Source organism: Mixophyes fleayi, chromosome 4, assembly GCF_038048845.1.
Source record: "Mixophyes fleayi isolate aMixFle1 chromosome 4, aMixFle1.hap1, whole genome shotgun sequence".
In the NCBI taxonomy this organism is placed as follows: domain Eukaryota; kingdom Metazoa; phylum Chordata; class Amphibia; order Anura; family Limnodynastidae; genus Mixophyes; species Mixophyes fleayi.
In genome coordinates, this window is record NC_134405.1 from 315,888,010 (window position 1) to 315,904,132 (window position 16,123).

The 16,123-nt window shown below is 43.4% G+C and overlaps 1 protein-coding gene across 2 annotated transcripts in view; it reads right to left on the bottom strand.

Annotated features, from left to right (window-relative positions):
• LOC142152951 (LON peptidase N-terminal domain and RING finger protein 1-like) overlaps positions 1 to 16,123 on the bottom strand; it is a 42,857-nt gene that overhangs the window by 14,202 nt on the left and 12,532 nt on the right. The window contains exons 4-6 of one of the 2 annotated variants that reach the window (XM_075210109.1): positions 15,168 to 15,314; positions 9,763 to 9,916; positions 4,989 to 5,091 (exon numbers count right to left, since the gene is read on the bottom strand). In XM_075210109.1, the coding sequence (XP_075066210.1) occupies positions 4,989 to 5,091; positions 9,763 to 9,916; positions 15,168 to 15,314 (404 nt within the window). The remainder of the gene's footprint in view (positions 1 to 4,988; positions 5,092 to 9,762; positions 9,917 to 15,167; positions 15,315 to 16,123) is intronic. The other variant, XM_075210110.1, reaches the window with a different exon arrangement.

The following is a 16,123-nucleotide window of genomic DNA, read 5'->3' on the forward strand; positions in this document are numbered from 1 at the left end:
TGCAGTTAATTATGTGCATTCCATTAGTGTTTTTAACACTAGTACAACCCATGTTAACGGGTCTAAAAGTAAAACCCATTGTTTTTAATGACTCCATCCCCACTGGCGTTTTTTCCAATGACCTCAACAAGGGGCTAGTAACAAACGCATACAAATGCATTTGGTTCGATATGCACTTGCATTTTGTAATGCAACACCAGTGATCAAAGGAACACCTTTTCTGTATGCACTCCAGACTTCCTGTCAGGGTACTAGACGCTAGCGCAGGACTCATTAGAGCTTACCCTAACAGGAAGTCTGGAGTGCATCCAGAAATGGTGTTCCTCATGATCACAGTCTTATCGCAAATGTAAGATATATTTAGTTCTAGTTTAGCTAATGAAACTTTCATTCTGATATGCTGGATATTTGTGACTGGAGTAGTTTGCCTCGGCTGTCAGCCATCTTTTAAATCTGGAATAAGAATATACTTACACAGAACACAGGAAAGCACACAAAGTAGCCCTATTTACGTCCTGCCAGAGGTGACAGACAGCTCAATGGAGCATTAGAGAAGGTGTTCAGCGGGTTTTACTATGTATGAAAAATAATCACAAATTCGTTCATTCTACAAGGACACAGTCTCTGCAGTTTTGGCTCTTTGCATAGATCCCGGCTGTGTTTCTTGCAACAGTGAAACTCCATCCTGCTTTTTTGTTTCCAGGGAAACATGCCAAACCTCTCCGAATCCCACTAAACGTGTCTCTAAATAGATTGAAGGACCGTCATGCTGCTCTTTGCAGACGGCAGTGACTGCAGAGCACACCGTGTAAAAATGATGGGCGAAAGACCAGAACTAGAGAACTAGTAACATGGTAAATGCTAAATTCAGCCGAATCAACTCATTATCTGTGAAATGTCAATATTGAAATTTACACTTTTAATCATTTTGAAACCTGGAGTGGTGTTTACTGGCTTGGACATTAGCCCAGCTAATTTAATAATAACTTTTTTCTCGTTTTGCCAATAACACCTCTTGTAAACAGAGCCTCTATGCTCCACTGAGGCACTTCCAGCAAAGTAATTAGTGAGAATGGGAATCTGTCAGGTTCAGGACTATGGGAAGGTAGAAGAGGCAGCTGCTTTAAGTGGAATTAAATACACAATTTCTCCACCGCTAATTGCCAGCGGTTCTATGCCCCCTGTTTCGGACGTGCTCCCACTCTACCCAAGACATTGCTGGCAAGTTCTATGCCCTCAGCAGTATCCAGACTGTATACAATAAATACATTTATTCTACTAACCAATAAAAACCATTAACATACCCACTCCCACACATCCGGCAGAAAAACAGATACATAGACAATAAAACTAACGGACTGAACTCCAAATTCCACCTGGGATTTAACGGGTAGCATGTCGCACCTGCAATTCTGGGAACATGTGGCCGTTCCACTGGATTAGGCCTGGCCCCGCATACTTTTCTGACTGCTAGGATGCACAGATTATATGAAATAACAGGGGATGATGATAGACATGTCATTATTACCATTTGCATTTATCTCCCTTGCTTTTGCTGGTAAGTAATCCATAAATAATGTTCAAAACATTCCTAGTTTCAAAATCAGGGCACTGTAAACCACCCCCTACCCACTAAACTGAATAGCCCTGGGGATGCCCTAATCAACCAACAGCACGCTAACTGCTAGACCAAGCCACTTTTCCGTGTAACCTGGGACAGTACTGCAGTATTGCCTCCAATGTAAAGCAGAGATATTAAGATTAAGTCAAGTTAAAAAAGAAAGCTGGCCCCTGCTGTTGCAGCCTTGGACAGAGTATGTAAAAGGTATTTTGCATGAACGAAACGCGTCAGCGCGAAAGTTAGTCCTCAGGACCTGTGGCGGAACTAGCGAGCTGTGGGCCCTGGGGCAGAGAAGTGGAGAGGAGGGAACCGGGGCCCACAACTCAATAATACCCTGTGCAGCGGGCCACATTATCTTCATGGGCCCCGGTGCACCAAGGGTAGTTCCGTCACTGCTCAGGACCATGGCCGAGATCAAGTATCAAAGTTTTTCGTTCCAAAGTGAAAAGTTTATGGATCCAGTGTCCCAGGAGTAAAGATTTTGATGACCACCTCTACTATCTGTTTGCCCCAATGTGTCTACAGCAGCGAAAGTTTTCACAGGAGTCAGCATTTGATCCCACATAGACAGGGACATATTATTAGAAGGGTTTCTGATTAGATTTAAGACCCATCAGTGAAGTTTAATATTGTTTTTCTATTCATTTGAATTTTGTTGGGGTTGACTGGCAATACCCCTTGACGGCAGCTTTGGCTGTCTTGATTTCTCTTGCAATCGAAAACTATTGAAGCAATCAGTGACTCTCTCAGCGCCTACAATAGTTTGTTTGAACCTTTACTAAGTTATGTAACAACACATTTATAGACAGACAAATAGACAGTAGATAGAATAGAACAAGTAGACCTACAATAGACAGGGTAAATAAAAAAAATTAAATACATCTGTATTATTCGGGTAAAAGACAGTCGGTAGGATACACGTAACGAGTGACAAGTCATTGAAACTTTTAAACAAATATAACATACATGGTATATTTGCAAGCAGTGAAGTGACATTCATAGTCAATGTAAAAGTAACCTGCGCATATCATGGGTTTGACATGTGTCAGTCATAGATGCCATTGACCTGCTAAATCCAATGCTATCTGGCTTCAGAACAATTACAGCCCTAGCCAAGGTGACAAATGACTGTCAGCACGAGCTAGAGGCAAACATCCTTTGTCTGTGGTATTTTCTAGACCTAAGTAAGGCTTCTGACACCGTCATCCACTGCCTTTTCCTTTTCACATTAAAAACAATTGGCCTAGATTCTACCACCTAGCATTGGTTCTACAACGACCTCTCCCACGGATACAACAGGTCAAAGCTGAATGTGAACTTTCTTCCTCAAAACTGTTCTAATGATGCGCCCCCAGTGATGCCTCCTGGTGCCATTCTTATTTTCCATTTATATAAACAATATAGACTTGGGCATCAATGAGGCAAAAATTCATCTGCTCCTAGACTAAATGGTTTAGTATCCGCACTAAGCACATATCTGGACTGTCCTGCGCACTTTAAGGTGTACACCTGCTCTCCAGCCACTGGACACACTACCGCAGACTAGGGGTGTGCCTCGGTGTACACCTGTTCTCCAGCCACTGGACATGCTTCCACGGACTAGAGGTGTGCCTTGGTGTACACCTGTTCTCCAGCCACTGGACACACTTCCACAGACTAGAGGTGTGCCTCAGTGTACCCCTACTCTCCAGCCACTGGACACACTACCGCAGACTAGAGGTGTGCCTTGGTGTACACCTGCTCTCCAGCCACTGGACACACTACCGCAGACTAGAGGTGTGCCTTGGTGTACACCTGCTCTCCAGCCACTGGACACACTACCGCAGACTAGGGGTGTGCCTCAGTGTACACCTGCTCTCCAGCCACTGGACACGCTTCCACAAACTAGAGGTGTGCCTCGGTGTACACCTGCTCTCCAGCCACTGGACACGATTCCACAGACTAGAGGTGTGCCTTGGTGTACCCCTACTCTCCAGCCACTGGACACACTTCCACAGACTAGGGGTGTGCCTTGGTGTACACCTGCTCTCCAGCCAGTGGACACTCTTCCACAGACTAGAGGTGTGCCTTGGTGTACACCTGCTCTCCAGCCACTGGACACACTTCCACAGACTACAGGTGTGCCTCAGTGTACACCTGCTCTCCAGCCACTGGACACGCTTCCACAGACTAGAGGTGTGCCTCGGTGTACAACTGTTCTCCAGCCACTGGACACGCTTCCACAGACTAGAGGTGTGCCTCAGTGTACACCTGCTCTTCAGTCAGTGGACACTCTTCCATAGACTAGAGGTGTGCCTCAGTGTACACCTGCACTCCAGCCACTGGACACGCTTCCACAAACTAGAGGTGTGCCTCGGTGTACACCTGCTCTCCAGCCACTGGACACGCTATCACAGACTAGAGGTGTGCCTTGGTGTACACCTGCTCTCCAGCCAGTGGACACACTTCCACAGACTAGAGGTGTGCCTTGGTGTACACCTGCTCTTCAGCCAGTGGACACCCTTCCACAGACTAGAGGTGTGCCTCGGTGTACACCTGCTCTCCAGCCACTGGACACGCTTCCACAGACTAGAGGTGTGCCTCGGTGTACAACTGTTCTCCAGCCACTGGACACGCTTCCACAGACTAGAGGTGTGCCTCAGTGTACACCTGCTCTTCAGTCAGTGGACACTCTTCCATAGACTAGAGGTGTGCCTCAGTGTACACCTGCACTCCAGCCACTGGACACGCTTTCGCAGACTAGAGGTGTGCCTCAGTGTACACCTGCTCTCCAGCCACTGGACACACTTCCACAAACTAGAGGTGTGCCTCGGTGTACACCTGCTCTCCAGCCACTGGACACGCTATCACAGACTAGAGGTGTGCCTCGGTGTACACCTGCTCTCCAGCCACTGGACACGCTTACACAGACTAGAGGTGTGCCTTGGTGTACACCTGCTCTCCAGCCAGTGGACACACTTCCATAGACTAGGGGTGTGCCTCGGTGTACACCTGCTCTTCAGCCAGTGGACACGCTTCCACAGACTAGAGGTGTGCCTCGGTGTACACCTGCTCTCCACCCACTGGACACGCTTCCACAGACTAGAGGTGTGCCTCGGTGTACAGAAAAGCAGGAAGAGTGCAAGTGGAACATGCAAAATGTGCCCCATTATAACTATAGGATAAGACACAATTTCAAAATTCAAATCATTTTTAAATGGAAAGGGCTGTATATATTAACGCAAAGCAAGAAACAGTCCTATAAAAATCGCAATCTCCACCCCTTTATCTCACACAGCAAAATGCAATGTCGGTTTTGCAGTGCTTTGCTCTACACAGACAAAAATTATATACTTTTTTTTATTACTTATATCTCTTTATAACTCACCGAATGCACAGTGAACATTCTACATCAGAGAGACTCAGGAGGTCTTTCGGGGACAGATTGAGTGGGAGGCAGCCCGTGTGATTCTCATCTTCTTCCTGAGAGGCTGCAAAAGAAATTAGAGGTGGTGACATGTTCTACATTTCCTGAGTCACTAATGTACAGAGATCTAGCTGAGAATCAGAGGAAAACAATTCCAATGGCACAAAAGTTCAGACCAAGTAAGTAAACCTCTAAACCAAAAATACAACTTCATGTAATAATAAAAGTAATATAAAAAAATGACAAATATATATGTAAGAGGTCCAGATCCTAACAGAACATTACAATATAATAAAAATTGACTATACTTGTATTACACAATACAGATGCATATATTTCCCACTGTGGTTTCTTGTTGACCACACGTGCTTTGGTTTTCCTGTTTCTGGTCGAGATATGATCTCTGAACAAACGGATTGGCCACCAATATGGGACGACGATGGGATGATCCAATCATTCAGTATTGAAATTATATACCCAGAATTTAACAGTCATCCCATTCTTACTATAATTTGCATCTGGAAAACCAACCAGACATTCTGATCGTTTTATTCAAAACTGGCCAATAACAAAATACACATTTACACACAAATGTAGCCGCCATATATTTTCCAGTCTGAGTTATATATTTTCTACAATTTGGGTGGCCGAATTTGAATTTATTTACCACCCAAGCAGAAACCTTTTGCAATTTCATTGAAAGCGGTCATGGTGCATGTTTCCTGGTAGGTGGGGATAGAAACAATGCATATTATTTTGTGAGATATCTTTGATAACATCTCCTGAACATTTTAATTAGTTTTCGTCTCGAAAGACAATGCATAGGACCCCGGTGGTTCAAGAGGTATTCATTCCCCACTGTCCCTCAGCCCCCTAGTATAGCGGCTGGGTTTACACAGGATACATTTAATGTATAATATTTTACGACACTACATGAAAGGTATTATTAGGGTGTTTGCAGCACTGAGCTAAATAAAGGGCTACTTATGCTTATCAAACACTCTCGACATTCCTTCTGCCACTCCAGGGGTCCCAAACTTCTTAATTAACCTGCCCCCACAGCCCAAAGGTGATGGGAAAAACCAAATAACATTTCAGCGTGGAGAACGGACCATCCCGGGTCTGGTTTTCACTACGCCTGTTGTCCCAGTTATAGTGGATTTGAGGAGGGAGAACACGGCTTATTTTTCATTATTATTACATTTTCTAATACACAATGCATCTGTGGTGTCAGCCGGTGTAGCTGTCAATCACTTGCAATTCTCTGCTGTTCAGCTACGTGTGTGACTGACAGTTACCTCCTGCTTAGACTACAGATGCTACGATTCATTCATTTAAGCCGGAACACGAACATAGTCATTTGTTTCACAAAGCACAGAAAGCACTGCATACCTTTCATTCATCTAACATGCGTAGTACAAAACTGTCAAGATGCCATCTAGTGACAGAAAACTGTATTGCAGAGAATTGTAATATTACACTTTGGGAAATACACTTGTCACTATAATATTTGTTTCCTTAAAGTGTCAGCACACAAATCTTCAGGAAACAATTAGACGCATGCTACATCTGCAAGTGCTGAGGGTCATTACTAGTATTGTCTCAATATAAGTAGTATAAGTTCTATTATTGTAGTTGTATATGTGGTGTGAGTCATTGATAATATTGTTAGAATATACTGTCACAATATATGTGCTGGGGGGTCACTGCTTCTATTGTCACAATATATGCGCTGGGGGGTCACTGCTTCTATTGTCACAATATATGCGCTGGGGGTCACTGCTTCTATTGTCACAATATATGTGCTGGGGGTCACTGCTTCTATTGTCACAATATATGTGCTGGGGGGTCACTGCTTCTATTGTCACAATATATGTGCTGGGGGGTCACTGCTTCTATTGTCACAATATATGCGCTGGGGGTCACTACTTCTACTGTCACAATATATGCGCTGGGGGTCACTGCTTCTATTGTCACAATATATGTGCTGGGGGGTCACTGCTTCTATTGTCACAATATATGTGCTGGGGGTCACTGCTTCTATTGTCACAATATATGTGCTGAGGGTCACTGCTTCTATTGTCACAATATATGTGCTAGGAGTCACTGCTTCTATTGTCACAATATATGCACTGGGGGTCACTGCTTCTATTGTCACAATATATGCACTGGGGGTCACTGCTTCTATTGTCACAATATATGCACTGGGGGTCACTGCTTCTATTGTCACAATATATGCGCTGGGGGTCACTGCTTCTATTGTCACAATATATGCGCTGGGGGTCACTGCTTCTATTGTCACAATATATGCGCTGGGGGTCACTGCTTCTATTGTCACAATATATGCGCTGGGGGTCACTGCTTCTATTGTCACAATATATGCGCTGGGGGTCACTGCTTCTATTGTCACAATATATGCGCTGGGGGTCACTGCTTCTATTGTCACAATATATGCACTGGGGGTCACTGCTTCTATTGTCACAATATATGCACTGGGGGTCACTGCTTCTATTGTCACAATGTATGCACTGGGGGTCACTGCTTCTATTGTCACAATATATGCGCTGGGGGTCACTGCTTCTATTGTCACAATATATGCGCTGGGGGTCACTGCTTCTATTGTCACAATATATGTGCTGGGGGTCACTGCTTCTATTGTCACAATATATGTGCTGGGGGTCACTGCTTCTATTGTCACAATATATGTGCTGGGGGTCACTGCTTCTATTGTCACAATATATGTGCTGGGGGTCACTGCTTCTATTGTCACAATATATGTGCTGGGGGTCACTGCTTCTATTGTCACAATATATGTGATGGGGGGTTACTGCTTCTATTGTCACAATATATGTCCTGGGGGTCACTGCTTCTATTGTCACAATATATGCGCTGGGGGGTCACTGCTTCTATTGTCACAATATATGTGCTGGGGGGGTCACTGCTTCTATTGTCACAATATATGTGCTGGGGGTCACTGCTTCTATTGTCACAATATATGTGCTGGGGGTCACTGCTTCCATTGTCACAATATATGCGCTGGGGGTCACTGCTTCTATTGTCACAATATATGCGCTGGGGGGGTCACTGCTTCTATTGTCACAATATATGTGCTGGGGGTCACTGCTTCTATTGTCACAATATATGTCCTGGGGGTCACTGCTTCTATTGTCACAATATATGCGCTGGGGGTCACTGCTTCTATTGTCACAATATATGCGCTGGGGGGTCACTGCTTCTATTGTCACAATATATGTGCTGGGGGGGTCACTGCTTCTATTGTCACAATATATGTGCTGGGGGACACTGCTTCCATTGTCACAATATATGTGCTGGGGGTCACTGCTTCCATTGTCACTATATATGTGCTGGGGGTCACTGCTTCTATTGTCACAATATATGTGCTGGGGGGTCACTGCTTCTATTGTCACTATATATGTGCTGGGGGTCACTGCTTCTATTGTCACAATATATGTCCTGGGAGTCACTGCTTCTATTGTCACAATATATGTGCTGGGGGTCACTGCTTCTATTGTCACAATATATGTGCTGGGGGTCACTGCTTCTATTGTCACAATATATGTGCTGGGGTCACTGCTTCTATTGTCACAATATATGTGCTGGGGGTCACTGCTTCTATTGTCACTATATATGTGCTGGGGGTCACTGCTTCTATTGTCACAATATATGTGCTGGGGGTCACTGCTTCTATTGTCACAATATATGTGCTGGGGGTCACTGCTTCTATTGTCACAATATATGTGCTGGGGGTCACTGCTTCTATTGTCACAATATATGTGCTGGGGGTCACTGCTTCTATTGTCACAATATATGTGCTGGGGGGTCACTACTTCTATTGTCATAATATATGTGCTGGGGGTCACTGCTTCTATTGTCACAATATATGCACTGGGGGTCACTGCTTCTATTGTCACTATATATGCACTGGGGGTCACTGCTTCTATTGTCACTATATATGCACTGGGGGTCACTGCTTCTATTGTCACTATATATGCACTGGGGGTCACTGCTTCTATTGTCACTATATATGCACTGGGGGTCACTGCTTCTATTGTCACAATATATGCACTGGGGGTCACTGCTTCTATTGTCACAATATATGCACTGGGGGTCACTGCTTCTATTGTCACAATATATGCGCTGGGGGTCACTGCTTCTATTGTCATAATATATGTGCTGGGGGTCACTGCTTCTATTGTCACAATATATGTGCTGGGGGTCACTGCTTCTATTGTCACAATATATGTGCTGGGGGTCACTGCTTCTATTGTCATAATATATGTGCTGGGGGTCACTGCTTCTATTGTCATAATATATGTGCTGGGGGTCACTGCTTCTATTGTCACAATATATGTGCTGGGGGTCACTGCTTCTATTGTCACAATATATGTGCTGGGGGTCACTGCTTCTATTGTCACAATATATGTGCTGGGGGTCACTGCTTCTATTGTCATAATATATGTGCTGGGAGTCACTGCTTCTATTGTCACAATATATGTGCTGGGGGCCACTGCTTCTATTGTCACTATATATGTGCTAGGGGTCACTGCTTCTATTGTCATAATATATGTGCTGGGGGTCACTGCTATCATCACAATATATGTGCTGGGGGTCACTGCTATCGTCACAATATATGTGCTGGGTGTCACTGCTTCTATTGTCATACATTATACATTACAGAACATGACTGACCCGACTTTCATGTCCTACTACTGACCTTTGACTTTTAAATGCTTACTTAATATGTCCTTGTCTAGAGGGGCTGATCCATAGGTTTCCTCCTTTTTCATTTGGACTTGGTTTAAGGCAGTGTAATTTACTATCCCATCAGAAGGATCCACCAAAGGACAAGTCTTCTTGTCTGCATCAAGCTGTGGAACAGTAACAAAAGAGACATTTCATGGTTAAACTAACACAAATATATTCTAGTAGAGGAGCGACATTAGTAATTAGACCTAGCTCATAGGCCTGATAGTCACATGATCGGGAGTAGCCCACAAGTGTGCGCACATTATATTAATAAAGATGTGGGGTAATCAATCCTCACGAATATAATTAATAAGGATGTTGTTCTCTGTTTGCCGCTAACTGCTTATGTTTATAGCGGCACATTGATTTTAGGGACAATGTTCCCCATATGAACATACATTACTTATCCAAATTTAAATAGAGGCTGCTTAGCTACTATCGGTAGGACATAAAGCATTGGTTACCAGATGTTCATGTGATCTAGGTCAGCTGATGATGTTCACTTGAACATTTTCTGGAAACTAAGGTACTAAGTAACATATATTACAATTTATTATATCTTATATTTATATTAACGTTGACTACCTCCTTTTAAGATATTTTTCATTTATGTAATTATTTCACTTGTTGATCCCTGATCCCACAGCTGTCAGTTATACCGTATTAATTATAGGGAATATGTGTATGTGTGTGGTCAAAACGCGTTAGAGCTTATCTTCATTCGGCACTATGGTCATTCCCTCCAATTAAATATGGGTGCCATTAGTGAAATATTTAACTCCTTGATAAAGAACCTGTACAGGTAGAGGAGTGGACTGGAAAAATAACCCTCTGATGAGTAACTTACACAGGTGGAGGTGTGGATCTGATCTTCATACTGCCAGTATTTTACTAATCACCTGCCTGTGATGTTGTTTGATTGACAGTCACATTTTTACACTACTTTCGGACTTGGGGTGTTGATCCAAAATATATTAAGGAATTCATCAAGTATATGCTTTTGATCTTTGATCCATGTAACTTTGGTGAAAATCACACTGGCATTTAACATCATTCACCTATATGTTGTTGGATTTCAAGGAAGACTTTACACTCAACTATTTTGGAACTACTCAAGAATTGCATTGTTACTATTATTTCAAAAGAAGGGATTGACTTTTAAGGCTAAATATCTGTGAAACATTAACTGTGATATAAGGAGTAATTCTTTACGAGTATATAGAGCTTTCTGTATATTTTATGACAGAAGGTGTTTTTATAAAAGATATGTTCCATTTGTAAAATATTTTAAATACAGTGATCTACAAGTTTTGTATAATATATATATTTTCCTGATACACCTAGAGGTTGAATGCTGTATTTTCAATAGGTCATATATCTTTATGGAAAAGAAAAAGGAATATGCAGATTATTTACACTTATTAATAAATATTTTAAATCAATTTGCATCACAAGGTTGAACGTCAGTGCTCAAGGTGGAAGGTAAAATTATTTGTTAATTGAAAATGATCAAATGAAACAGAATTTGCAGGAATGAGGAACTAGCTTGAACCAGAGACATAAAACGCGTAACACTTCTTAGATGCAGAGTCTGTAATTGTGCATCAAGAATGGTCTCAATTCCGACCAGTCACCTTCAATTTAACATGGGCCTGTGGATAGACACAAGCGTACACTGCATCTGTGTCTTCCTAGAGAAAGTCACATTCTCAAAATAACAGTTTTACGATGTATGAACATAAATCACTGATGTTAAACTATGTGCCAGGATTATGTTGAAGAATAATTTTCTTAAATGGCTTTCTGTTTCTTTATTATATAGTTCCTTGGGCATTTATTTATATTTAAGAGCAAAAAGGAAAAAAAAATGGAGGGCTCCTCCTGGTTCATGTTTACACGTTAGAGGGTCTGTAATATTAGCTTGCTCTCTGCTAATACCGTAGCTCAACAACTTTCAAAGTCAGAAAACCGTGTTGGCGAGAGTGAGGCGAGTCGAACGAAGTCTACCGCACTCTCCCAACCATTCACATAAATACATACATAACGAATCTTAGATAAAGGACAGCTACTGAAAATATATTAGGTATTCTATGAATAAATAATATATTGTATACACTAGAGGGCACCACAAGATTGGTTCATTGGAAACTGTATTATGAAACAGGGATACATTTGCACTGAGGTTTGACATTTGCATTGACGCCCTTATTTTGTTACACATCCAAATTCACATAACAAATAAAAAAAAGTAGTCTACAAAGGTAGATTTATTAACGCAGTGAATTTAAAATTGTTAACTAGAAAAGCTTTCCCCATTAGTGATTTCAAACTCTCTGATGACGTGAAGGGATGTGCAGTGAGTGCAAGGGCTGCATGTGATCCCACCACACTGAAATGAAGAGACTGCAGATAAAAGCAATGCTAGATGCACTCTGCTAGAAAGTGTATCTAACCAGCTGTAAAAACTGGGCCTCTCATGCCTAGTTTATTGTAAAACAAAAGTCCACAATGTAATTGCAACTAAAACATGTATATCACAGTCACACAATGGAGGTTCTGTCAATTGAATGATTTTAAGAACTGCAATATTATGTATTTGTCGTACCAGAGTGTTCTTTGCTGAAAACAAGCTCGGAGCACAATATGCATCATTCTGCCATATGCAAAAATGGGATTTCACCAGGGGGGAAGCAGCATGGCACAGAGTGATGAAGGGGGTGAAGGAGAGCAGCATGGCACAGAGTGATGAAGGGGGGCGGGGAAGCAGCATGGTACAGTGATGAGGAAGGGGAAGTGAGCAGCATGGCACAGAATGATGAAGGGGGTGAGGAGAGCAGCATGGCACAGAGTGATGAAGGGGGGGAGCTGCATGGCAGAGTGATGAAGGGGGGGAAAGCAGCATGGCACAGTGTGATGAAGGGGGGCCTGGTGAAGGGAGAGGGAAGCAGCAAGGAGGCGCAGTGTAATCATAAACGGGCACAGTGTGGTGATCATAAGGGGGCACAGTGTGGTGATAATGAAGGGGAACAGTAATGTGTGTGTGTGATGGCACAGCGGTCTTGTGGCAATGTAGTGTGTGCGTGTGTGATGGCACAGCGGTCTTGTGGCAATGTAGTATGTGTGATGGCACAGGGGGCTTGTGGCAAAGTAGTGAGTGTGTGTGTGTGGTAACGCAGGAGGCTTGTGTCAATGTAATGTGTGGTGGGTCTGTGTGAGGGCAGGGGGCTTGTGGCAATGTAATGTAAGGTGTGTGTGTGTGGGGCTGGAGGAAGGCCTAATTATTAATCATGGGTGCCATTGATTTAACTCCAAGGCTGGTTGGCATTTACTAAATGTATCCATTTTTTCTCTAAATAGGGTCCCCAACATTCCAGGATCCAGACAAGCCGCAACTAAATTAACCAGCAGCCACATGTGGTGAAAGTGACAAGAACAGATAGGAGAGAGCAGGAGGGTCTGTCAAATGTTCTGATTCTAGTGGAACAATCCCTATTTTTGGTGCAGGTTAAGACTGTGTACTCTTCATATACACACTGCATTCTTTATATACTATACTATGGTGCTAGATGTCTTTCGTGGGCTTGCCACACCGCCTCTAGTAGTTTGGTTACGCCTCTCTTGTAGTTGGCCACACCCCCTCTGGTGGGCCTCTACGATTGTATTCCCCCTGTGGGGCCTTCATGCCCCAGTCCGACACTGCTCGACTGTCACCCGTATCCCTACCCACTAGGCTATGCTCCAAAGCTATTGTATTGCATATCCCCAACTGTCCCGTAGATAGGACAGTCATAATTTGAGGAGACTGTCTCACCTTCAGTTCCAGAACAGTTGGTAGTTATGTCCCATTCGCTGACACCCTTCATACAAGAGGCAGTTGCACGTGGCACTGAAGGGATGTTTTCAGGGGAGGGGGTTGGGGGCAGTACAGCAGTGCATAAGCGCCTGGGGAACATGGCAAACACCCCCAATCCTGTGTAGTGTGACCATGCCCTGTTCCAACGCACACAAAGCTGCAGCGTGCACGGTGTCCAGATTCCCAAAATCAAAAGGTTAGGAGGTATAGGATTATCACACATCAATCAGACAGACAGGAGTGGTCTGCAATACGATAAAGGCCTTGTGGGGAGGAGAAGACAAAATGGCAACTGTACCACATGGTGAGGTCTAAACGCAGACTAAATAGCACCACAAGACACTGGCGGATCCAGAGGAGGGTGATTCGGGCAGTCCTCCCCCCAAGCAGCAATCTTCATCCCATTAAATTGCGGTGGAGAGGTCCGATCGTCGGGGAAAGCGGGCAGGGCCGACCGGGACCAACTAGAATGAAGGATAGGCGTGGCTATGTAACCCCCCCCCCCCTAAGTCTAGGTCTGCCCCTGCCACCAGAGGTCCTATAACAAGTATATTTTATCCCTTAATATTTATTTTAGACACATACAAAAAGACAATAACTTTGGGTTATAGTGCTTGTATTGCTAGCCACAGAATATGTGCATTTATGCTTAATGCTGCAAGGTCGCATCCATCCAGTTCATAAATGACCTCTCTCTTTCTTGGCCTAAGCCCTGCAGGCTCTGAATTATTTATAATTAGATACAGTATCAAATTCCTTAATCTAGGTACGTGATATCCATTTTCCCCTCTTGCCCCTTTAGAATACTTTGTAAAATACACCTGTCGACAACAATCGCTTGAAGGTTTGGCTTATAGCTATTTATACATCTGGACCTATTGGCTTATGTACTAAATTTCCAAACATTCACTCTGCATTAAATATACTTCTGTCTGCAGATCAGTGGTGGATGTTTTCCTCCCACTAACAGACCTCTGTGAATTTCCAACAGGAAAAGTAATTATTTCATCAGCCATCAATTTCTTTAATTCTTTTAACATCACCAGCCCTCTTATTTTACCGTTACAAATCCCCCTACTTTGCTACTCTTTTACAGCTGATGAAGATAAAGTATTTTATAATTATTACTAACTTTTATTGTATTATTAACCAACACATTGCACATCTTTATGTTTGTGTCTGCCCCTAGTGGTGGTAATCAGCATTACCTGTACATTTTCTAGCTCGCTGAAGGAGCAAAGGGAAGGTTTTTATTGAAGGAAAAACTAGGACTGCCCCTAGAAAACTATTGTGACTCCAGTAAGTTTCCCATAGATTGTAAGTTACCTCTACGTATATATGTACTACCTAGTATTGTTTTATTACTGTGTTTGTTCCCAATTGTAAAGCGCCATGGAATTAGCTGGTGATATATAAATAAACGATGATGATGATATTATGCAGTGCTCTACTGAGAATGTCCAATCAGTCACCGCAGTCTTGTCATACCATAAAATCACAGCACTCAAATCTTAGATTACCTTCCCGTTGGTGCTGGTTCCTTGGGGCTTGATGGTCTGTACTTGGAGAAGGGCAGTGTCTACGCTGGACAACTTCAAGTAACGAGACACCTCATCCAGTAGATCCTCCAGAGAAGAAGGCACAGGACAACCAGAATCCTTCAGCAACTAAGAAAAGTACAATTTGCATTGATAATTACCAATGTTAAGCAATATCTAAGCAATCTAGAGCTTTGAGGGTGAAGAAAGCCCTATAACCAGGGCCGGATTAACCCGTGGTCTAACTGGGCTGCAGCCCAGGGGCCTCGGGCATCCAGGGGGCTCTTGAAAGTGCTCAGCCTGTCACTGTAGTCCTTCCCCGGCGCTCAGTAATCTCCTTACTAAGGAGATCTCGTTAGAGTGAGATATGAGTCTCACTCTCATGAGATCTCCTCAGTAAGGAGCTTACAGCGTGCCGCAGAAGGACTACAGTGACAGGAGAAGGAGGTAAGCACTTGGGGGGAGGGGGGTGGCGGGTGGCTCACAGGGGGGTGAGTGGCTCACAGGGGGGGCCTCACGGGGGAATGGAGGCCCTCTTAGCCCAGGGGCCTCCATTCCCTTAATCCGGCCCTGCCCATACTGGGTGACGTACAGAGTGGCCCATTTTCTGGATGAACACTCTACTAAGGGCTATGTTTTTCAATAAATTAAAAAATCCCCTTGTGACAGAACCACTTTAAGCATATATTTTGAAAATTAAAATGGTCCAATGTGCTGTGTATTAGGAAGAGTATAAAATAGATAGCGCCAAAGTTTCTTTCTGTGGATAAGTAGAAGAATGTTAGTTTTAGATGTGAGAGGCGCTGCTTTATCTATTATTTCTTTGAACACGGAGGGGCAGCTTTGGAGTCGAGTGTAAAGAAGCCTGTTTTACACAATGCGCAAACATGTAAGGGCATACTTACGTTTTCATACCTGTATTTTGAGTAACACACAAC